General features: G+C 36.9%; 1 protein-coding gene across 3 annotated transcripts in view; it reads left to right on the top strand.

Moving 5' to 3' along the window:
• Positions 1-24,423, top strand: part of LOC108101714 (G protein-coupled receptor kinase 1) — a 253,093-nt gene that overhangs the window by 174,615 nt on the left and 54,055 nt on the right. For all 3 annotated transcript variants that reach the window (XM_043208597.1, XM_043208595.1, XM_043208596.1), the window contains 2 exons: positions 20,642-20,742; positions 20,797-21,015. In XM_043208597.1, coding sequence (XP_043064532.1) covers positions 20,642-20,742; positions 20,797-21,015 — 320 coding nt within the window. The remainder of the gene's footprint in view (positions 1-20,641; positions 20,743-20,796; positions 21,016-24,423) is intronic.

Below are 24,423 nucleotides of genomic sequence, written 5' to 3'. Positions count from 1 at the left end.
CTACTGAACCGATCCTTTTCAAATTTTTAACACAAATTCTCAATATAAATACGCAGGTAATCAGGAAGAGTTTTTTTTAATTTTTAATTTTTTTCTATTTTAAAAAAATAAATTAACAGCGATTTTTTAAGCTAAAATCGCACTTTTCACTTTCAAGTGCTCCCAAAAATAGACAAAAAATAAATTTAAAAAAAACTCTTCCTGATTACCTCGGAAAATTCATTATCTTTACAGCGCATATCACATTTTATTTTTAAGATGATCCGTTAACGCCCTATGATGTTCACCGCAAAACAACTTTTTCTTTAGGGGCTTCGGAAGATTAACCGCCACAGGCGTATTTCTTAATATTTTTTAATAATTTTTTTTCTAATACTCTTCAAAAGTTAAACAATAACATGTAATTGAGCTCAATAATATAAACTTACTCATTTCGCTGCAAAAAAAATCAAACATGGCCCTTTTTTTGGCCTTTAAAACCTTACCTTTAAATTTTAAATATACATGTTATATAGCTTGGTTTGTGAGACCCATTTCATTTCTTAGGATCTGGAATCTCGCCACGGGCAACGGCTTTGTCAGGACATCTGCCACCTGGTGTTCTGTGGGAATATATTCTAAAATAATTAGTTTATTTTCAACTTGTTCTCTTGAGAAATGGTACTTGATATCAATGTGCTTCGAACGTTTGTGGCATGTAGGATTATTAGCTATATTAATGCAACCTTGATTATCTTCTAGTATTTTGATTGGTTTATTTAATTCAAATTATATACTAGATACTAACGATTTCAGCCATAAAGCTTCTCTTACTGCCTCAGTATGGAAATTCCAGCAAATTACATTTGAGTCAAACATTTTAAATATAAAGCCAGTAGTACCTACTTTTTCTATCGGTATCACTTCCTGCCCAATCAGAATCAACATATCCGATAATTGTATCCTTAAAATCTTTATTTTTCATAAAAGTTAATTTTAGATCTACAGTACCTTAAAGATATCTTAAAACTCTTTTAAAATTTTGCCATAATTCTGAATTGTTTTTGTTTGTGTATCTACTTAATATGCTTATAGCTGTACTTAGATCGGGAAGAGTGCATAACATTAAGTACATCAAACACCCAATCAGATTTCGGGACGGCGCATTACATTCTATATCTGAGTTCAAGGCTTCATAATTTAACTTAGTTGGAAGTGGTGTACTAACAGCATGACAATCTTCCATATTAAATTTCTTTAAAATATTATTAATGTATGTTGATTGACTAAGATACATACATATAACCATCTTTCTTTTCTACTTTTATTCCAATAAAATGGCTTATCTTACATATGTCGGTCATCCGATATTTACTCATTAGGAATTTCTTAAGATTAGCCATTGTAACAGAGCTCTCTGTTACAATTACTAGATCATCAACGTATAAAAGCACATAGATATTTTTCAAGATATCCCCATCTATACTAATATTATAAAGAGGTAAAATTTGTTTGTTTGTTTGTTTGTTTGTTTGCAGCGAATAGGCTCCGGAACTACTGGTCCGATTTAAAAAATTCTTTCACCGATAGAAAGCTATATTATCGTGGAGTTAAATAGGCTATAATTTATTTTGAAAAAAATTAGGGATCTGTAAGAAAATTGCAATATTGTCGCATATAAAGTGAGTTGCTACCTCATCACTCTGACAAACACGCTCCCATAGCATTTTAACTCAATTTTTGTGTTCACTGTGAAATTGTGAAAAAAAAAGAATTTTTATTCAATTTAAGTTGAACTGTGAAAATTATGTGGATCGTGCATTTGAGGATAAGTTCACCACTCTGTCCATAGTCCAAAATGCTTAAAGGACGACGTGCAAACATTGGCCGCAGACATTCAAGCCAGCAACAAGTATATTCACAAAACTTAAGCGAAGAAAGACAAATGAGCACATGGAGATCATTGGCATCATTCAATCGCTTGGCATTCCAATATGACCCCACTGCGAACTACAGTGATAATGAAAATTTAGATATTGGACCAATGGCGACCATATACGGTTATTGCAGTGCGTTAAGGGGTTATATACTTTTTTTATTTTCAAAAAATCGAAATTTTTTTATTGCTTTATCTTAAAGAACAACTCATTGAGAACATTTTCCCAAATTTTCATAGAGATTCGAGCAGTAGAAAAAAAGTTACAGCGCTCCTAACCGCGCGCCTCGTAGCGGCCCGAAACTGAACTTGAAACTTTAAACGCGAATATCTCGAAATGGTGTTTCTTGAAAAAAGACTTTGCGGTGATAAGGATTGGCGGAAAACTACTGAACCGATTTACTTCAAATTTTTTTCAAATGTTCGTAATGAAATTATCTTGTGCTTGAACGATCGACTTTTCACGCACAAACTTTTTTTCGCCTAAATGAATTTTTTCGTAAAATTACTAGAGACCAAAAAGTTCATTTTTAGCATAAAACGTTCCCGTATGCATAAAAAAAATAAAAATCTTAAAACCGATCGTTCAAGCACAAGGAAATACACTAAACTAATGAAATTGTTTTACTTTTATGGTTTCGGTGGACCTGTTTTACCTGGGGAATTATCACCGCAAGGCTCTTCAAAAAAAAGGCCTCTAAGGGAAACAGCCACCCCTTAAAAACTATTTAATATTTTTCCACGAAATTTTGCATAAACATTGTTAATAAAGTGTAATATCAAAAAATTAAAACATCCGTGTAATTAAATAATTGCTACACACCTAAAAAAAAATCCGAACTTTCCCCTTTTTCTTCGACAAAGAAGGTTCATATATAACCCCTTAAAAGAGAAACGGCTGGATTGTGCTGCGCAAGTGGAAAAGTCAACATTGAATATTATGTTGTTAAATTGTGTTGACCAGCGAAGCGGACACAGGACCTCTAGTGGTCTAATAAATAGATACATCTAGCCACGGCCGAATTGCTAAAACCCATAGTTTTCAAAACATTTTCAAATGTCTCAAACCAACATCGTGCCGCTTGCTTCAATCCCAATATATGGATTTATTCAATTTACAGACTTTACCATTTCCATTTGATAATCCTTCCGGAATCTTCATATAGATTTCCTCCTTCAAAATACCATTAAGGAATGCAGTCTTAACATCCATATGGTGTACTTTCAAATTAAATTGGTTTGCTATGGATAGAATGAATCTGAAACTGGATATTCTTGCAACTGGAGCAAATGTCTCATCGTAATCTAAAAGATATTCTTGAGTGAATCCTCGAGCTACCAATCTAGCCTTATATCCAGTGGCGGATCCAGGATTTTGATAAGGGGGGGGTCCAAAATTGTTTAAGGGGGGTGGGTTTAGAAATTTTTTTTTCCTTGAGATATATGCATAGTGGCTCGAACCTTATTTCGTGCAAGAACAAAATAAAATTTCAAAGCGACATTGCTGCCAAACTAGAAAAGATATCAAAAAAATTTAAACGCAGTAATTTAAAGAAACTCTTTATTAACTATTATGACAAAGAAAAATTTACTAATCTACAAAAACAAAACAACTTTTCATATAAAAATAAAAAAAAACGAGGCACTTCTGACGTCGAAGCTTATTTCGTGCAAGCACTTTAATGTTCAATAACTTAACTATTTCTTTTTTTTAGCTCCTATCCGTTTGTTAAGGGCTTTAAATTAATTTCATAAAGATTTCAACATTTTTCTAGTTGTTTTAACGGGTATTTTACTGCAGTAAAGAAATCTTCAGGTCATTTTCGTTGGAAAATCCACTTTTTCTAATCTCTAAGTCCAAAATTTTCAACAATTGTTCAATAAAATTTAAGTCTGGAGACTGTGTTGGCGTATTAATCCCATTGGGACAGTTCTAGATCAAGAAAGGGCTACAAAAAGGGCCGGGTTGCACCAAACCAAATATTCAACGATCTCGAGGAGCGCTGTTTTGTCCGGAAAAATAAGGAACACCTCAAGCTATCGGTTTCAAAAATTGCTGCGCAGATTGAGCGAAATTGTCAAAAAATTTTACCCAAATACAGTTCGGAACATATTGCACCACCATAACTTTAATGATCAAGTTGCATGAAAAAATGTATTCAAAAGTATACGAATATGATGCCTTGGGTCAAGTTCGCCATGGTGTTAGAAATTCGGCCGATTTATTTCTGGAATGACGAAATTTAAGCACACGAATCAATTTTTTATTATTTTGGGTTGGTTGGAAGACGCTAAGTGAGGAGATGTTCCAATACGAAGATGGAAACTAAAAAGTTAAAAGCAATGCATTGGCACGGCGGTGACCATGTCATGGTTTGGGCTTATATGGCTGCATCCGGGGTCGGGAACTAAGTTTTTATTGCCGGTATTATGAATGTTAATATATATTTAACAAATTACAAAGAAAGTTTGGTGAAAAGTGTCAATAACTTGGCTAAATGGAATCGATTTAGATTCAACCAAGAATATGACCCAAAGCCTATTGCTAGAAATGTATGTTTTGGTTGATCTAAAACTGTCCCAATGGGTTTTGGCGGTGATATCCGTTACCACAGCAACTCCAGAACGATCATTTTCGACTTTGAGGAGAATGAAAGATTATCTGAGAAACACGATGGGTCAAGAGCGTCTCAATGGTCTTGCATCTTTGAACATTCATCATCGCATAACTTTGACTGAAGACGAAATTCTCAGAAAGTTTTTTGAAAAACCTCGAAAATTTAAGAGTGACTAGAACCGTTTGTGGATCATATATAATATTTTTTCTTGATTTATTATTCGAAAATAAATTAAAATTTGTGTAAAACATTCAAAAAATTACGAATTTTTATTAATAACTTTGTGTTTCAACTCCACCAACATGCCCAATAAAAGCATAAAATTTGAAAGTATATGATCCCATGGGGGGGGTCCGGACCCGAAAACCCCCCCCGTGGATCCGCCACTGCTTATATCTGATTTGTTTTCCATGGTCATCAGTTTTTATAATAAAAAAATCAACAATGTTTTTATCTAGAGGCCTATCAACAAGTGTCCAAGTTTTGTTATAAAAATGAGAATCTAATTCTTCTTTTACGGCTTCTTCCCATTTAATTCTGTCTGTACTATTTTTAATATCATTGAAATTATTAGGAATATCACTACAAAAAGTATGCGCGTTCATTAAACAATTGTTAAAGAACCGATAAGATGTTTTTGGCCTATCCTTTAGTCTTTCACTTTTTCTGACCTCAATTTTATCTTCTTTCAATTGCACACTAGGAAATTCTTCACCAATTAATTCAATTGGATCGACATTTTTGCAAATTGTGGTATCATTAGGCTGTTTATCTGATTCAACATGATCAGATTTTCCATCCGTACTCTCATTCGGGACATCTGACTTCTCTGCTTCTGAATCAATTTCAGTAGACAGTTGTAGATTATTCATACTATCATTCTGAATACTTTCTACCAGTTCCATACTTTCATTCTGGAACTCAAAGTCATTTACAACAGTCCTAGTATTCTCGTTATTGATTTCATCAACAACCACGTCTCTTGCTACCAAAAACCTTTTTGAACTTAAGTCCCACAACTTATAGCCATTTTGTTCATAACCAACCGGTATGCATTTAAAAGAATTTTCTTTTCCGCATTTTACACATATACTACTGAACCAAATATTTTTAAATATCTCAATTTTGGCTTTCTGTTGTGCCACATTTAAAATTGGAGTTGGAGTTCTATTAATTAAAAATGTTGCTGTTAAAACAGCTAAACTCCAAAAACTTTTATTTAACTTAGATCCACTAATCATTGCTCTAGCCTTTTCAGTTATGGATCTGATCATGCGTTCGGATACTCCATTTAATTGCGGTGTATGTGGAACCGTTAAATGGTAACTAATGCCTTTTTCACTACAATAATCATTCATCTCATTTGACAAATACTCTCTACCATTGTCGATATAAAGATTGACAACCTTTAAGTTAAAATGAGCTTCACACTTTGCGATGAAATCTTTAAAGAAATGAAATACTTCAGATTTGTAAGTCATTAAATAAGTTGCACAGTAATGTGTGTATTGATCGACAAATATCACATAATAGTTTCTGCCATCAACACTAGAAGGAGTTATCGGACCACAAACATCGAAATTAATTATAAATAAAGGCCTTTTAACATACTCTTTGTTCTTAACTTTCTCAAATGTCAGTCTAGTTTGTTTACCATTTATACAAGCTTCGCATAATTTATTATTTATTTGAATATCTTTTATAATTTCTATATCTTCAAACATATTATTTCGTACAATTTCTAAAAACTTCCCTTTGCTAGTATGTCCTAATCTTTCATGCCACAAACTATAGTTTTTATTTCTATTAGAGTGAATTAAATATGCTTCATGGTTTATTTTAAAATGAATTATCGGTATATTGCTTTCACACATACCTTCAAACAATTCGTGTCCATTCATCGAAATTCGAATTCCCGTTGAATTGAATTGTACAGTCAAACCTGCAGCCTGCATCCTCGAGACGGACAGTAAGTTATTTGGAACATCCTTGCAGGACAGAACATCCTTCAATGTAATCCTTGTATTGGAGCTAGTACGAAGTTGGACTGTTCCCTTCGCAGTAGCATATATGTAAGCACCTTGCTTTGCGATTCCAATCTCGATTGGTGTATCCAGTGTCGAATAGTTAGAGAACAGGTTTATGTTGTTTATCATGTGGTCCGAAGCGCCGGAGTCCAATATGAAGGATATGTCAGCGTCACCTGTGTAACTTTTGACCTGTCGTAACATAAACGCAAACGAACTACCTGGATCGGCATTAGCTATTTGGACTTGTTTTTCCTTGTCCCTGTTCTCCAATCCCCGTTTAAAACTATAACAATCTTTCTTAAAGTGCCCCTTTTTACCGCAATGATGACATTTTAAATTTGATTTAAAGTTCTTCGAGGGTTTAGCCTTAAATTTCGATTTTAGGGTCGGTGCCTTCTGTTTGTTATTATTATTGAGATGTACAGCTTGTAGAACTTTATTGCTTTTATCCTTTCTTAAATTCTTTATCTTAATCTTAATTAATCTTATCTTAATTTAATGAAAGAAAGCGTTACATGTTCGGTAGATAAAGTTTCTATAGCGGTCACAACACCATCATATATGGAAGGTAGTGTTAAAAGAAGGTGTGCTACTATATCCACCTCCTCGATTTTTGCTCCCGATGCCATTAATTCGCAAATAATAATAATAATAATTGGCCATCACAACCCTTGACGGGTCACAGCCTGTTGCACGATTTGCCTCCACGCATCCCTGTCCTGGGCGCGCCTTCTCCAGTTGGCAGCACCGGATGTAGACAGGGCTTCCATCACCTGGTCTTGCCAACGCATCCGGGGTCGTCCTCTCCTCCGTTTCCCGACAATTACCGCATCAAACACCTTACGGGCCGGAGCGTCTTCTTCCATACGGGCGATGTGACCCAGCCAGCGGAGTCTGTGAATTTTAACTCGACTGACTACATCAACATTAGAGGTGGAGAACTATCGATAGTCTGCGCCATCGATAGCGCTTGATAGTTTTCATAAACTATCAACTATCGGCGATAGCAAAGAAAATCTATCGTCGATAGTTGTTGAAAGTGCAGAGTACACTCAAAAAAAACTAATTTAATTAGTGTTTCTAATAATATTTATTTATATATACCTATACTTTTATTATTATGTATTTACCTTTGTGAAAAAGAAACGTATGTATGTATATATGCGTATGTATTTCACAACAATCCGTAGTAGCAGTAATGGCATCTCACGTAGCACTTTTGTTATTGTCACACAAAATTTGGCTTTTAACTTTATAATACAAAATTACAATATAACAACAAAATAACAATATCTTACCTATTTGAAGAAAACGATCCCTTATGTTTTTAATAACAATTTATAAAACTCTGTAACAAATGCGCGCAATTTCCTTTCCTTTGCACTTTTAACGTAGACATGGGAAAACCAAAATATCGACAACAATCGACGATAGCGATTGACCACTATCGAGAGTGCGCGCAGCTATCGATTGCGTATCGATAGTGGCAAACCATCGATAGTCCCGATAGTGCCATCGATAGTTCTCCACCTCTAATCAACATCCCCGTACAGCTCATACAGCTCGTGGTTCCATCTAATGCGATAGGCATCGCCAACGCAAATCGGACCAAAGATCTTGCGGAGAGTCTTTCTCTCGAACACTCCAAGAGCGGCTGCATCGGATTGCACCACTGTCCAGCACTCCGCACCATATAAGAGTACTGGAAGAATGAGCGTCTTGTAGAGTGTTATTTTTGCCTGTCGAGAGAGAGCTCTACTGTTGAAATGCCTACTGAGCCCAAAGTAACACCTGTTGGCAAGTGTGACTCTCTGCTTAATCTCTAGGCTGACATCGTTTGTGCTAGTTATAGCAGTGCCAAGGTAGATGAATTCCTTGACGGACTCAAAGCTATAGCTGTCTGCAGTCAGCTGAGAATCAAGACGCCGCGATTCTCTGCTTGAGCACACCATAAACTTTGTCTTGTCCATGTTCACTGCTAGTCCTACTTTAGCCGACTCTTTTTCAATAGCCCCAAAGGCTGCTGTAACATCACGCTTGGTTCGGCCAATGATATCAATATCATCAGCGTAACCAAGGAGTTGGACACACCTGTTTGACAGAATCGTGCCCGTCCGATGCACACCAGCCTTCCTTACAATACTCTCCATTAGAATATTGAAGAGCATGCAAGATAGCGAGTCACCTTGTCTGAGACCACACTTGGTACTAAAGGTTTCGGATTGGGCGTTTCCTACCTTGACAGAGCTGATGGTGTTGCTCAATGTCATCCTGCAAAGCCGTATCAGCTTCGCTGGTATACCAAGCTCAGACATGGCGGCATATAGGCGATCTCGCCGGGGACTATCGAATGCAGCCTTGTAATCGACGAATAGATGATGGGTGTCGATCTGGTTCTCATAGGACTTCTCCAGGATTTGGCGCAAGGTGAAAATCTGGTCAATAGTGGATTTGCCAGGCCTGAACCCGCACTGATAAGGTCCAATCAGTGCTTCGGCATGGGGTTTCAGGTTTTCACACAGTACGCTCGAAAGGACCTTGTATGCGACTGGAAGAAGACTAATGCCGCGGTAATTGGTGCGCAATGTGGCATCACCCTTCTTCAGGACAGGACAGATCATGCTGAGGTTCCAATCTTCGGGCATGCTCTCCGTACGCCATATCTTGCTGATTAGTTGGTGCATGCCCCCTACCAACATATCACCAGCTGCCTTAAACAATTCAGCCGGCAGGCCATCAGCACCTGCAGATTTATTGTTTTTGAGTCGTTGGATTGCATCCTTGACTTCGGCATGGCTTGGGGTCGGTACATCTATATCAGTACCATAGATTGGGGTTTGTGGATCATAATCTTCATAGCCCGTGCCAGAGCCAGCTAACAGGCTTGAGAAGTGATCCCTCCATAGCTTCAGCACAATCTCTGCATCTGTGACTAGGTTTCCGTCATTGTCCTTGCATGCAACTCCTCCAGTCTTACAACCTTGGGTCAGACGCTTAACCCTCTGATAGAAGTTACGAGCTTCATTTCGGCATCTGCTGCTCTCTATGCTTTCACACTCTCGCTTTTCATGTTCTCTTTTCTTGCGTCTGAAAAGGCGTTTCTCATCCCTTCTCCTTAACCTGTAGACCACAACAACAGCCCGTGTAGCCCCAGCTTGCAGTGTTCTTCGGTAGGCGGCGTCTTTTGCAGCTGTTGCGTCCCGACACTCCCGGTCATACCATGGATTCCTTGTTGGGGGGCGCTGGAATCCAATGACTTTTTCTGCGGAAGTTCGCAGGGAGTGGGATATGAGCGCCCACTGATCGCTGATGTCTTCAGGTGTTGGAGTTGTTCGGCTCAATAGGCCAGAGACTTGAGTGGAGAATGCATCCCTTATCTGTTGTGATTGCAGCTTTCCGATGTCCAGCCTTCTCAGCAGTCCTCGACGTGCAACCTTCGCAACACATAACCGTGTGCGAATCTTAGCTGCAACAAGATAATGGTCGGAGTCGATGTTGGGACCCCGACAGGATCGCACGTCGAGTACGCTAGATGCATGCCTTGCATCGATCACAACATGATCGATCTGATTTCTGGTCAGTCGATCGGGAGAGAGCCACGTCGCCTTATGTATGTCCAAATGACGGAACCCAGTACTACGAACTACCATATTATGCTCTGCAGCAAAGCCTATTAATCTGAGACCATTGCTCGAGGTGGTCTCATGTAGACTAAATCGCCCGACGGTGGCACCGAAGATGTCTTCTCGCCCAACCTTGGCATTTAAGTCCCCAAGGAGGATTTTAATGTCATGAGAAGGGCAGCGGCCGTAAGCTCGGTCGAGCTCCGCATAGAAAGTATCCTTGGTTATATCGTCTTTTTCTTCGGTTGGAGCGTGCGCGCGTATCAGGCTGATGTTGAAGAATTTGGCAGTAATTCGGATCGTTGCAAGTCTCTCGTTTATTGGCAGAAAGTGAGAGACTCGGCGCCGCAGTCTGGTGCCAACAACGAAGCCACAGCCAAATTCATGCCTTTCTGGATGGCATCTGTAGTAGATGTCGCAGTCCTTCTTCTTAATGCAACCTTGCCCTATCCATCGCATTTCCTGGATAGCAGCGATATCGGCCCTACATTTTTTGAGGGTATCTGATAGTTGTTGAGCAGCACCTGGTCTGTACAGTGTTCGTACATTCCACGTGCATACTCTCAAATCATTGTCCTTTTTTCGTTTGCCATGGTCGTCAACGTTAAATCGGTCCCGTTCCGAGGCTTCTTCTGCTTCTTTCATTGAATTTTGGTTTTTATATGGGTGGATTTCAAGTCCTACGCCACAACCTAGTTTGAAGAGCTAGGACTCTCGTCGCGCGCTTTAGTTTGCCACTCAACGGATGTTAAATGGCAATCCAGGGAGAACCACGTGGAGGTAGTGCGTCGGCTTGAGGAGATCAGTGATAAGGATCATGCTGGCATTCACCAAGTTGAATGCAGTCAGACACTTTTCCTTATATGCTCTCCCCCATCCCCCCATCGCAAATTAATTCATCAAATTTATTATAATGAATTATGAGGGAATTGTCGCCATTTAATTTAAAGGTTAATAATTGCTTCCGCACTGAAAGCTGGGTAGCCAAACTCTTTCGCTCATATACAGAATCTAATTTTTCAAAGATCTCCTTGGCAGTCGAATTATTGTCAGCGAATGAGAGAAAAGAGTCACTTAAAAATTCTATTATCATGCTTTTTGCCGATCTCTCTGCCTTCGTCCAGCTTTCATTTACCTCTCCTGGCTTCTCTTTCTCAATTACAAATAAAACATAATTTTCTGCTAAAAGAGCCTTTACACGAAACTTTCATACGGAATATTTCTCACCACGAATATTTCAACTTATTCATTATTGTTCTATTCAAATTATGGGTATTTCACAAGGAAAGAAAGAGAGAAAATTTTTAAAATCAAACATATACTGTAACAAGTGCATACATGCCCTGCAGTTCCAAAATTGCTTTGTCGTCGATGAAGTGTGCGAAGCCGCACCGACGACAGCGGGGGTAGCAACCGTTGCCGCAGCGACGAAATTTCATAGAGACATTTTATATGGGATTGCCGTTTTCGGTATACATGTCGCTCTCGATGAACTTTTTGTCCGTTTCATCGAACGAGTCGTCGGTGGCTTATACGAATTTTGTATGGAGAAAATTCGTATAAGCCATCGTTGCTTTCGTAGCTGACGTGGAGGCGAAGTTTTCATCGCTGGCTTTAGCGAGGGTGTCCTTAGTGAAATCATCTATGTCAAGCCTAAAAATGTCATCCCCAAATTCATATGAAAAACAATATATGTATATGGGTGATTCCATATCAGATTTACAGTCGATATTGGGAAATTCGATGAGATATTTTTTTTCATGCTCTTTATCGAAAATAAATCGACACGTATTTTTTTATATGGCTCAGAAAATTTTTTTGACAAAGTTATGATTTTTTGAACTTTTGATGAACTGCCTTTTTATTGATGACAGTCGCGTTTTCCAGCCCCAATAACTCAATAACCGTACGTCGCAGAAAAAAAATCTATAGGAAGTAAAAATTTCATCCTTCCTTCTTCTTTGCAAAACTTTCGTGAAATAATTTTTTTAAACAATTTTTCACCACAAAAAGTTCAAATGTTTACAACAAATTAATTTTTCTCCAATTTGGACAATTTTGATTTTTTTTTTTTTTATCACAATAAATCCTTCAAATTCTTCTGATAAACATACTAAAATTTCAGAATGGTATCAAAAGTAGTTTTTGAGTTATAGAATATTCAAGATCATCATGCACGGTCCGCGCGCTCGGTCTCAGGGCGTGCGCCGACCTACGACTCTAACGAGCGTCAATTCGCTTCGCGCGCACATAGTACCTAAGGGTCAATGAAATGAATTTTTAATGCTATTTAATTACATATATAATATGTAATAATAAAAATATTGTTTGTACCATACAGCCGTTGTCCTGCAAATATTCCACATAAATGGTAAACAAAAACTTTCTAATTTCATATTATTTATGTATCTCTTATGTTTTAAAATAAGATTAATTAATAAAATAAAAAAAATATATATATATATATATTGTTTTTCATATGAATTTGGGGATGACATTTTAGACATTGCCATAGATGACAACATCGCCTCCACGTCAGCAACGAAAGCATCAATAGCTTATACGAATTTTCTCCATACAAAATTCGTATAAGCCATCGATGCCTCGCTCGATGACTCGGACAAAATGGTCATCGAGAGCGACATGCATGTCAAATCCTTAAATGCCATACAACAACTTTATATGAAATGACATCAGTGCGGATCCAGGTGCTTCGGACACTGACATCAGTGGGTAGTCGTCCATGTCATCCACGACAAGGCACTTTTGGAACTGCAGGGTTCTTACGGGTACACAGATTTGTTCACTAAATGGTCGTTATATTTTATACTCACTTATCCTTTATTACATTTTTTTATTGCCTTTTACCCTTCTTGTTGGATTTGTACCGCTCTGGATGGTTGGATCGTTGAAAAAATTGTGTTTCCTCCTTTTTCCCTTCAATGTGCTCACACACACACGCTATCGTCGATTTCACACTTCGTAGAAATTGTAAAACTTATTCAATTATGAAATTATCTGCGATTGCTGGGTCCATAACCTGTTGCAAAAAATCCACCCATCCACAATTAATAACAACGATTCGTGTGTTTCTTTTATGTTATTATATATCTTCTTTAATATGCGCTTGTGAAATCAACTTGTCCATTCTATAGTGAAAATCAAAGAAGAGGAATTACGAAAAGAGAGAGATCAGAACACTTTTAGTGTTACCAGCTTGTGTTTGATCAAGTATCTTTTGCTACTGGAAATAGTAGTATTTTTCCATTAACCATGTATCGACATTAGAGTTTACAAACATAAATCTGTATTCATCAATTTTCTTTAAGCTTTGTGCATTTATACGGCATACGTGTGGGCCAGGCTTTCGACTGGAAAGTATACGAACTAAAGTTTTACTGTTCGCATTGGATTTTGCGTTAGCTAGTGTCATTTTGGGTAGTTATCCTATTAAATAATTGTCAATATACAGCATATTGAAAATTTTTAGATAATAATATAAGCTTGATAAAATAGAAAAAGAGTTAACACGAGTGTGATTAAGAAAAATTAAAAGGGAGAAATTGTGTTCATTGATTAAAGAAAAGTGGTTAGTATTTAGATCGAAAAGAGTGATTATTAGTTTGAAGTGGGGAAACTTCGACTTGTCTGCTACTGTTTATGGGCTCTCTTTTCTTCCAAGCTACAAGCTACTGGTAGCTTTCAATTGTAACAATCTTACTGGTTTCACGCTCTTTTATGTGCACCGCTCCCCTCTGCGCAAAAACTGCAACAAGCTGCTTATTCTTTCGGAAGCTGCTCATTAATATAAGCACAGCAGGAAAGTCAATGCCAAAGTGCTTTAGAGTCAGCTGCTGCTTAGTCTCTCTTTGGTATGTCGCCGTTGCTCATAGAATAGCTGTCTTGTCTCCCAAACATTCCAGTTTAAACATGATCGCTGTGTTGACCACAGTGGTTGTCGCGTTTCTCCGTGTTGTTCTGAATATTTCTTTTATTGCAGGCGCGGGTGTAATATGTAGGTTGAAGCACATGGTATTGAACAAATGAATCAATATTTCCCCTTCCACCATCGGCTCACCATGGATTCTCAGAATGCTGGCCCCGTTTGATTTTCTTGAGCCACAAAATTGGACTCCAGAACTCCTTCGAATGTTTCTTCTTGAGTGTTTTGTGATTGAGTGCTTTTGTTTCGCGTTCTATTTTGAGTGATTCCGCTTAGTCTTTCGATTGGGCCTTGTGCTGTTATCCATTCCCGATTCCGTTTTCGACAATATTTTAACGCACCAAATTTTGTATTGATTATTTCTTTATTATTTGGCCAGATTGTATTTTTGCGGTCTATAACTTCGTTATCTATTCTTGTGTTTCACGCACAGTTTACGAGATAAAAATCGGCTATTTTCGAAGTATTTTTAGTTACTCGGTGGAGCTATATAAAAACACGTTATGCACGATGGCAATCAACTTTGGATTTTGATTACCGAGAAGCAACTTATCCTAGTGGTGGGGCTGCCACATAGAAGTGAGAAAAGATTTTATTTTCGTGTCCATAGTAATGTAGACGAGGGGGTGTGTGGGTCTGGGAGCCGATTTTATGTTATTGTTTGGTGAGCGGTAGAGCAGAGAATTGATCGAACTTTTCTTTCTCTTGGAGGGGTATATTATTACATTTTTTATAGCCTTGCAGAGGGTATTCTAATTTAAGTCAGGAATTTGCAACGCAATGAAGGAGACACCTCAGACCCCATAAAGTATACCGAATTTCAAATAAAATTTTATCAAAATCGAATAACTACATCATAAAGCTGATATGGGAAATATCGAAAAATATACAAAAACAGTTTGCAATTTACTCAACCGAACCCATTGACTGAAGAACACGTAGATTAGCAATTATTTTATCCGACATATCTCTTAGCTTCGTAGCAGACTGCATGTCCACTTTAGGGAGACCCAAAATTGGCATTACACTGTGCGACAAAATTTAACAAAATCTTTGTTTAAGTTACTTTTTTGATTGTTTTCGGTTAAGGTGCATAAGTTATGCACAAAAATATTTATGCCACCTTCTAAGTGATAGGATTTCTTTTTTTATGATAAATTTAATGAAATTATTATTATGAAAATATTTAACACAAAATATTATTTTTTTTTTTACTTCCAATAAACTATTATTTTTTTTTAAAGTGAAATTTTTTTCTGATTTTTTTTGGCTTTTTCAGAGGTATCCTCGCGTAACAAGTTCCATACGTAGTCGCCCAGAGTATAAAACTGGGAGAAAAAAATTTTAAAGCATTGTTATAAAAGCCTAACGGTATATTTGCTTAATACATTTTAATTAATAGATATTGAACTTGCATAAAACGCTTATAACGGTGAAAAAATATTTTCCCAATATGTGATTATAAGGCTGTGAAATATGCAAAAACGCGCGTTTTTCGGACATTTGAGTGTGCGTAAAAGCTGATTGGCTATTGATATTAACAAATCCAAAAACTTATATTCTTATTTTGACTAGTAGAAGTGAAAAATAAGAAAAAATCAACTTAAACATTTTTTTGTCGCACAGTGTTATGTGAGATTGGAAAATTAGACGCTTATTATTGAAACGATTATTCAACAAGAAAGGCAGCGAGCTTACATGCAGTCACCAAATATGTCGAGCAAAATACATAAAGGCTAAACAACATCGCTGTGACGATTTTTTTTTATTAATTTTCCATATTTTCGTCCGATTTTGATAAAATTTAATTTGTAATTCAAGAGTCATTAGAAAACTTTGTATTTCAAAAATCATGTTTGTCTGATAAAAACAACGATGTTATAATTTTATTTCCGTTATTTCTATATAGATTTTTGGAACTTGCCTATGGCATCTATATGATAACGTGGTCGGATTTTAATGACATTTTTTCTCGAACCAAGGGTTATCTGAAAACTCTATATTTTAAAAATCCTGCGCTTGGGACTAAATACAAAGACGTTTTAATTTTTTTTCCATTATTTCTATATATATTAGGTTGTCAAAAAAGTCTTGCGGTATTTTCGCTAGTTGGCGCTGAAAGTTCTTGTTTTATTCGTCGCATTAGGTCATGCAATACCTTTTTGGAAAGCTCATTTAACGCGCTAACACGTGTTTGATTGATTGTCTTTTCTTTTAAGTCGTTCGTTAGCTATAAAGTCATAATAAATACGGCATATTTTACAGTACTACTACGATAAAGGCAAAAATGCATCTCAAGCCACCAATAAAATTTGTGCAGTTTATGGACTCGATACAGTTTCCATTTCCACCGCACAACGATGGTTTCAACGTTTTCACACACGAAAAAACATCTTTGACCGTATCGACGCATGCGAATCGCTTCTAAATCGCAATAAAATCGACCCGTTTTTGAAGAGTATGGTGACTGGCGATGAGAAGTGGGTTACTTACGATAACGTAAGGCGCAAACGGTCATGGTCGAAAAGCGGTGAAGCGGCCCAGACGGTGGCCAAGCCTGGATTGACGGCCAGGATGGTTCTTCTGTGTGTTTGGTGGGATTGGCAGGGAATAATCCCCTATGAGCTGCTCCCCTATGGCCAAACGCTCAATTTGGACCTGTACTGCCAACAACTGGACCGCTTGAAGACAGCACTCATGCAGAAGAGGCCATCTTTGATCAACAGAGGCCGAATTGTCTTCAACCAGGACAACGCCAGACCACACACATCTTTAGTGACGCGCCAGAAGCTCCGGGAGCTCGGATGGGAGGTTCTTTTGCATCCACCGTATAGTCCGGATCTCGCACCAAGTGATTACCACCTGTTTCTGTCCATAGCGAACGCGCTTGGTAGTCTGAAGTTGGCCACAAGAGAGTCCTGTGAAAATTGGCTCTCCGAGTTTTTTGCCAATAGGGAAGCGAGCTTCTATGAGAGGGGCATTATGAAGTTGGCATCTCGTTGGGAACGCGCCATCGAACAAAACGGCGCATATTTGACTTGAATCGCATTATTGTAACCAATTTTATGAACAATTGAAAATTCAATAAAAATACCGCAAGACTTTTTTGACAACCTAATATTTTTCGATTTCTCATAACTTTTTTTCTAATACTCTTTAAAAGTTGAACAATAACATGTTATTAAGCTCAATTAAATAAACTTACTCATTTGGCCGCACTTCACCGCCATAGACACTACACTTCATGATTTCCAAAAATCAAGAACTCCAATCACAACGTGATTAAGCAGCTATTTGAAGAAGTTACCCCTAAAAACTCCGATTGGAAATGGCTTTACACCGATGGTTTAGAGTCCGACGCCACAACCAACACGGATTAATTGTTTCATGGGGTCAGCTATCTCACCACCACTCAGTTTTTACTGCGGAAGCAGTGTCTATTATTAAGGCAGTTAAATTTGCTCTCAAACTTAAGAGAAGATATATCATCTGCAGTGATAGTCTGTCCACCCTGCAAGGATACAAAACTTTTACAATAACAACAACCATTTATCCGAAATTGGTCACCTCTGCGGACATACAAATCTCACACATAAGCACATCCTTAATGGGGAAAGTCGGCTAAACTGTTATTATCTTTCATACGGATATGTAAAATTTGACATCAAATTTAAACACCCCTATTAATTATTTAATATTCCCTTTCATCAAATATTGAATTACAAATATAAATGTAACAAAATCGTTATCAATTGTCGAGTCGATGGCCACAGTAGCTAGTTACTCCTTTCCTTAGATGACCGAAAAACTCAACGCAAACGGTCTTCGCATTTACACACACACGTTTAATTCACGAAGACGATTAATATATTTCGTCCGCAAAAATCGTTAAAAAAAATTTTTTTTAATCGCAATGAGCTAAGATAACATTGAGGTAAAATGTTACGTATTTAAAATTTTAACAGACCGCACTACTGTTAAAATATCAGCTGTCAAAGTCAGCTGTTTTTTAACAGAAGCACGTGCTGTAAAATCGTTTGTACTTGTTTAAACTTTAAAAGGTTCAAAAAGCGCGTTTAAAACCAATTTATGTAAAATGTGTGAATGGAAGTCGATTCAGAATGGTTTGTAATATGTGTTTGTGAGCTTGAATTCTAAAAATTGATTGTGGCGTCCCTATAATCTTGTGTAAGTTCTAACCTCAAAAATTTGAAACGTAATCGTAAATTTTTGTTTTTAAATAGAGCAACTAAGTGAGTCCAGCTGAGTCCAGCTCTAAAACTTGTTTTATGTTGTAGATTAATCAATTCTTCGTATACTCAGTTAATATAAAAGTGCACTTTTGTGCACTTTCTTCAAAATTTAACTTTTAAGGTGCTAACCTAGCAATAGAAATTTAACACAGTTTGAGAGAAGACATGGCACTTGGCCAAGCTCGCAAACATTTTACTATAGAAAACGCTAAGAACCTTTTTTTAATTTTTTTGTTTAATAACACAGCCACACAAAAAAAAAAAAATTTTCGGGCCCGGAGGTCAGACCATGTTTTCTATATGTTTTCGGGGTCGCTGAATCCGAATCCGAGGTCCAAAAAACGCCAGCACGTCAGGGTTCTGACATAACCTCAAAAAACCTCACACAAAATTATATTCGAGTCCGTGGGTCAGACCATGTTTATTATATGTTTTCATGGTCGCTGAATCCGAATCTGAGGTCTAAAAAACTCCAGAATGTCAGGGTTACCACATAACATCAAAAAAAAAAACTGGAGTTTTTTAGACAACGGATTCGGATTCAGCGACCCCAAAAACATATGGTAAACATGGTCTGAGCCCAGAACTCGGAAAATAAAAATTTTATCAAGTTTTTGAGGTTATGTCGTAACCCTGACATTCTGGAGTTTTTTAGACCTCGGATTCGGATTCAGGGACCCTGAAAACATATAATAAACATGGTCTGGCCCACGGACTCGAATAAAATTTTGTATGAGGTTTTTTGAGGTTATGTCAGAACCCTGACGTGCTGGGGTTTTTTGGACCTCGGATTCGGATTCAGCGACCCCGAAAACATATAGAAAACATGGTCTGACCTCCGGGCCCGAAAATTTTTTTTTTTTTGTGTGGCTGTGTAATTCTAGTCAAAAAAAAAAAAAAAGAAAATTTTTTTAATCTTATTAAAATATGGGCGAAGCCACACCTATTTTTCTTAAAAAACATGTTTTATTTTTTTATTAACTCGAATCAAAAAACAGATCCCGAAAATGTTGATTACTTTTCAAGTTACTAATAAATGCCACAAAAACTGGTCGTTTGCCTCATAGTGCGATGTTTAACGATTTGCTTGCCTATACGTGCACTGTATACCAATACATATCGACGCATTTGCGCATTTGTCGCTTTTTTTCGAAATTGAGATTTTAATGCAAAATTGTTAGGCACCTTATGTCCCACTACCCTGTGAAATATTATAACTGAAAGCCCTATAGTTCCGATAAAAATTAAGTTTCAATTTTATCGTATGTTACAATGTGCGCGCGAAATTATCGTATGTCCATACAAATTTGCATGGAAATACTGCAATCGCACAAAAATACCGAAATACAAAAATAAAGAAAAAGCTTCTCCTGTAAAATTTGATTTTTCAACATACGATACATTCGCGGAAATGCGTCGATATGCAAAAGACCTTTTGCTTCACTGAAACGACGGTCTTGGAGCAACCAGAACAAAACCGAATAGAAAAAAACGGTTTCGGTCTGAGCGTAACCGAACCCATTCACGAACCCATAAATCGGTCGTTCTCTGAGCCTTTTCGTAAAGAGTCAGTAGAAGACTGTTACAAGCAGACAACGAGAAACGGTCGACTGTTATTTGCGAGCTCTGTCTGAAACTCATCCGATTCGTAGATGGGTGACATGATTACTTAAAAAATAATTATCTGAAAGCAAAAACTAAAATTATTTCGTGTTCTGCATCGAAGTAGCTATGGGATGAACCAGAATGAAAAATTTTCCAATAAAAAATAAAAAAATGGGTGACTTTTGAATTTTTTTAACACTTTTTTCACTTTTAATTGTTTAGTACTTTTTTAAAAAATAATGAATATTTTTGGTTCTGGTTCCGGCCATAGCCAGATATCTTAAGAGTAAAATGCCGAAATGAGAGTGTCACCCATGCGAAAAAACGTGGTTCGGAGAAAAATCAGTTTGAAGTTTTTAAGGCGTTCGAGCGGCCGGGTTTCCCGCAGCGCTTCTCACTCTTTTATACCTACTTCTCGGTCTTGCTGACCATCGGGACTCATTCTATACTATTTCAAAATTGAGGAACCTGGCCTTAAAGAATTTATTTATTTTATAATTAATAAACAAAATTTTAAAATTTATCCTCTTATTTTTAACGGGTGTTTTGCTTAAGTCCTCTTATTAGGTTCTGCATACACTCTTTGGTAATAGGTAATACTGAAAAAAAAATTATTTGCAACAAGATAAATACTTAATTTTTTTTGTTTTGCAGAACGTAGAACTTCCAGAATCGTTTTCTATGGAATTAAGAAGTTTGTTAGAAATGTTACTTCAAAGGGATGTACCTAAACGTCTTGGTTGCATGGGGAATGGGTGAGATATTTGAATTCGGTAATTTTAAACTTATTTAAAATTGTTGCTTTTTAGTGCGGATGAAGTTAAAATGCATAGTTTTTTTTGTGGAATCGATTGGCACCAAGTTTATATTCAAAAATATACTCCGCCCTTAGTACCCCCTAGAGGTGAAGTAAATGCCGCTGATGCCTTTGATATCGGATCATTTGACGAGGAAGATACGAAGGGCATAAAACTGAACGACACGGATCAAGATCTTTATAGGATGTTTTCTTTGACTATATCGGAGAGGTAAGTTCTAATAACTTTGCTACAAATGGTTGGAGAGGGTTCTATTTAATAAAAAATGCTAACTTTTTTTTGGCTTACTGTGTCTTTTCCAAATAGCTTATTAATTTTCTCCTTTGAATATCCAAACTTACCAACTTATCGTTATTGCGTTTTTAGATATTTTTTGTTTTAACTGCAAGTTTATATCCATTTCTGAGTTCGAAAACTCCATAGATAAGAGTTCGTTTCCAAACTCGCAGTCAGCACAAGTCTATAGTGAAAGGATTTTTAGCCGTAACGAATTGCATAATGTTGAGCAAAATAAATGAATGGCTAACAACAACGAAGTTATGTTGATTTTTCTATTAACTTTTTTATCATTTTTGGTTGTGCTGATTATTCTTATAACAGCTACATTATATAGTCGTTCGATATTCATAAAATTTGTTTCGAATGAAAAAGCAAAAGAAAAATTATAAATATTCTTGATCAGCATTACGATCAGACTCGAAATACGTCTATCCGTCTGTCTGTCTGTCTGTCTGTCTGTCTGTCTGTCTGTCTGTCTGTCTGTCCGTCTGTCCGTTTCTCTTCAAACTATTCTCTCAGTTTTAAAGTTACCTTGCTGAAACTTTACCAAAAGTTGTGTAGCTATTGCACGCAGTATATAAGTCGGAGCGAGCCGGATCGCATAGCTCCCATACGAGAGAATGAAATAAAAAATTCCTACGCCGTTGTTTTTAATCAGATCGACTTGAATTCTTCCAGATGGCGTTTTCTAACTATTATTGAATTTCGGAATAAATTTTATAAAAATCGGATAACTCTATCATATAGTTGCCATAGGAAATATATATATAAATAATAGAAACAAAATTATAACATCGTTGTTTTAAATCCGATGAGCATCATTTTCAAAATATTAAGATTTTTAATAACCCTTGAATCGAGAAAAAAATTTTTATTAAAATCTAACAAAGTTATTATATATGTAGATGCCATAGGAAAGATCGAAAATATATATAGAATTAATGGAAATAAATTGATAACGCCGTTGATTTAGATCACAAGACTATGATTTTTTAAGTATCAAGTTTTTTGACTAGCCTTGAATTATAAAAAAAATTTTATAATAATCGGCCAACTGTATTACATGACTGCCATAGGAAAGATCAAAAATCTATAGAGAATTACCGGGAAAAATGATAACATCGTTGTTTTTCATCAGACAAGCATTATTTTCAGAATATAGAGTTTTCGGACGACTATATCATATACATGTCATATGAATAATCGTATTTTTGTTCGACGTATTTGTATTTTGTTTGACGTATTTGAAGACTGCAAGGGTATAAAAATTTTGGCTTGCCGAAGCTAGCTTCTTTTCTTGTTTCATTTAATTTTAAAATCTAACACGTATAAATGTCCAAGTTCATTTTTGGCTCTTGGTCTTTCAACCGCTTTATCTACTAAATAAAAAAAAGTCGGGTTTTTCTTCCTGACGCTATAACTCCAGAATGCACAAACCGATTTTATTGCTCAGTTATTTTCATGTGACAAACCGGTATTGTGTTCACTATGAAATTGTGAAAAAAAGAATTTTTATTCAATTTCAACAGCTGGCATTTGTCTTTAAGGTGATAAGTTCAACTGTGTAAATTATGTGGATCGTGCATTTAGGTTAAACTCACCACTCTGTCCATAGTCCAAAATGCCTAGAGAACGACGTGCGAACATCGGCTGCCGCACAAGACATGCAAGCCAGCAACAAGTGTATTTACAGAACTTAAGCGAAGAAAGACAATATATAATAAGAGAAAACACCCGATTGAGACAACGCGTGAGCACACGAAGAGCATGGGATCATACAATTGCTTGGCATTCTAATATGATCCCACTGCGGATCACTGATGAAAATATGGGACCAATGATGAACATATGCCGATATTGCAACGCGTTAAAGTTAGAAATTGTGCTGCGCAAGTGGAAAAGTCAAACTGGATTCATTACTTACGCCACCACATTCACTGAAAACATTGTTCGGTGGAAGTGATCCCGTATCCAGCCATTTTCTTCAACACATCCTTTAATACAATAACTGCTTTCCGTATTTTTCAACAAATGATTGTTTGCAAATACAGATACAAGGACAAATATATCATTTGCATGGTTCAACAGCAGATGAACCGCATAAATTTCTGCAAATGTATTTCATTTCGTCGATGGTGGATCAGCTGAATGAGCGTTGCAATATACAGGGAACATAACAGTTAAAAAGACAAATAATTGAACTACTGAAAGTATTTTTTCACGCTAATAATGCTGTACTTAATATGTTCAAAACGGCATTGAAACTAATGCCATCGGATACGCACAAATTTGTAATATGAGCGGATTGTACCCCAATACACCTACCGTTAATGATGTTGCTGCAATTATTGTTGGCGATGCAACTAAATCGGGAGACATTCTCGTTCACCGACAATATTGTACGGTGCGTTACAATATCCAATCAAGCAAGATGGATACGACATCACGTTAAAGATGGTCGATCCAATGGCAGGTACAGTATTCATACATTAATTATTGCTATTATTGGTTTCCATTAACAATTCATTTAATTTTGCATTTTCAGGAGTATCAACGAATATAAATCTAAGCGCAAAGAATTACTATGCGTATCGTATGAATATTCATACACATGAGGATTATGTCATTCTGAAGTGCCGTCCGCTATTTGAGCAATTCGCTGTCCACATGTATGTCCAAGTCGAGACCGAACGTTTAGCGTTCATCCGATTCAATCAGGCAAAGCTACGATCTGAGGACTATATACACTTGCGTGATGCTATTCATTCAGATGGTGAAGTTCAGAGTATCATCTTATATCGGAAGTCCACGCCACATGCACGAATATGCTCAAGACGCTTTGACGTATGTGCGAAATTATGGAACTCCGGATTTATTTATTACGTTCAAATGCAATCCGAAGTGGACGGAAATTGAACGTGAGTTGAAACCGGCCAAAAAACCACAAGTTCGCTAGAGTATTTCAGCAAAAACTCAAGGTTATGATGGATGTGCATACTAAGTATCGAGTTTTTGGTGACACACGTTATTATATGTACTCGGCGGAATGGTAGAAGCATGAACTACCGCATGCACATCATATCAGCTGAAATTCCTGATCCAGTCATTGATCCCCATCTACACGACACTGTGACGATAGAGATGGTGGTTCAAAAGAAGATAATGGTCGAACTATCAAAGTTAAGGTTCAAAATCAGGAGATTAAGATGAATTCATTGCACCATATTGCCCACTGCTATCACCAATTTTCGAAACACATGCAGACGTTGACAGTTTTCATTCGGCCAAATCAATCAGATATTTGTGCAAGTACGTCACAAAAGGCAGCGACATGTCGTG

This window comes from Drosophila ficusphila, unplaced genomic scaffold (assembly GCF_018152265.1).
Source record: "Drosophila ficusphila isolate 14025-0441.05 unplaced genomic scaffold, ASM1815226v1 contig_580, whole genome shotgun sequence".
NCBI classification, from domain to species: domain Eukaryota; kingdom Metazoa; phylum Arthropoda; class Insecta; order Diptera; family Drosophilidae; genus Drosophila; species Drosophila ficusphila.
This window is presented reverse-complemented; position numbering and strand designations above follow the sequence as displayed.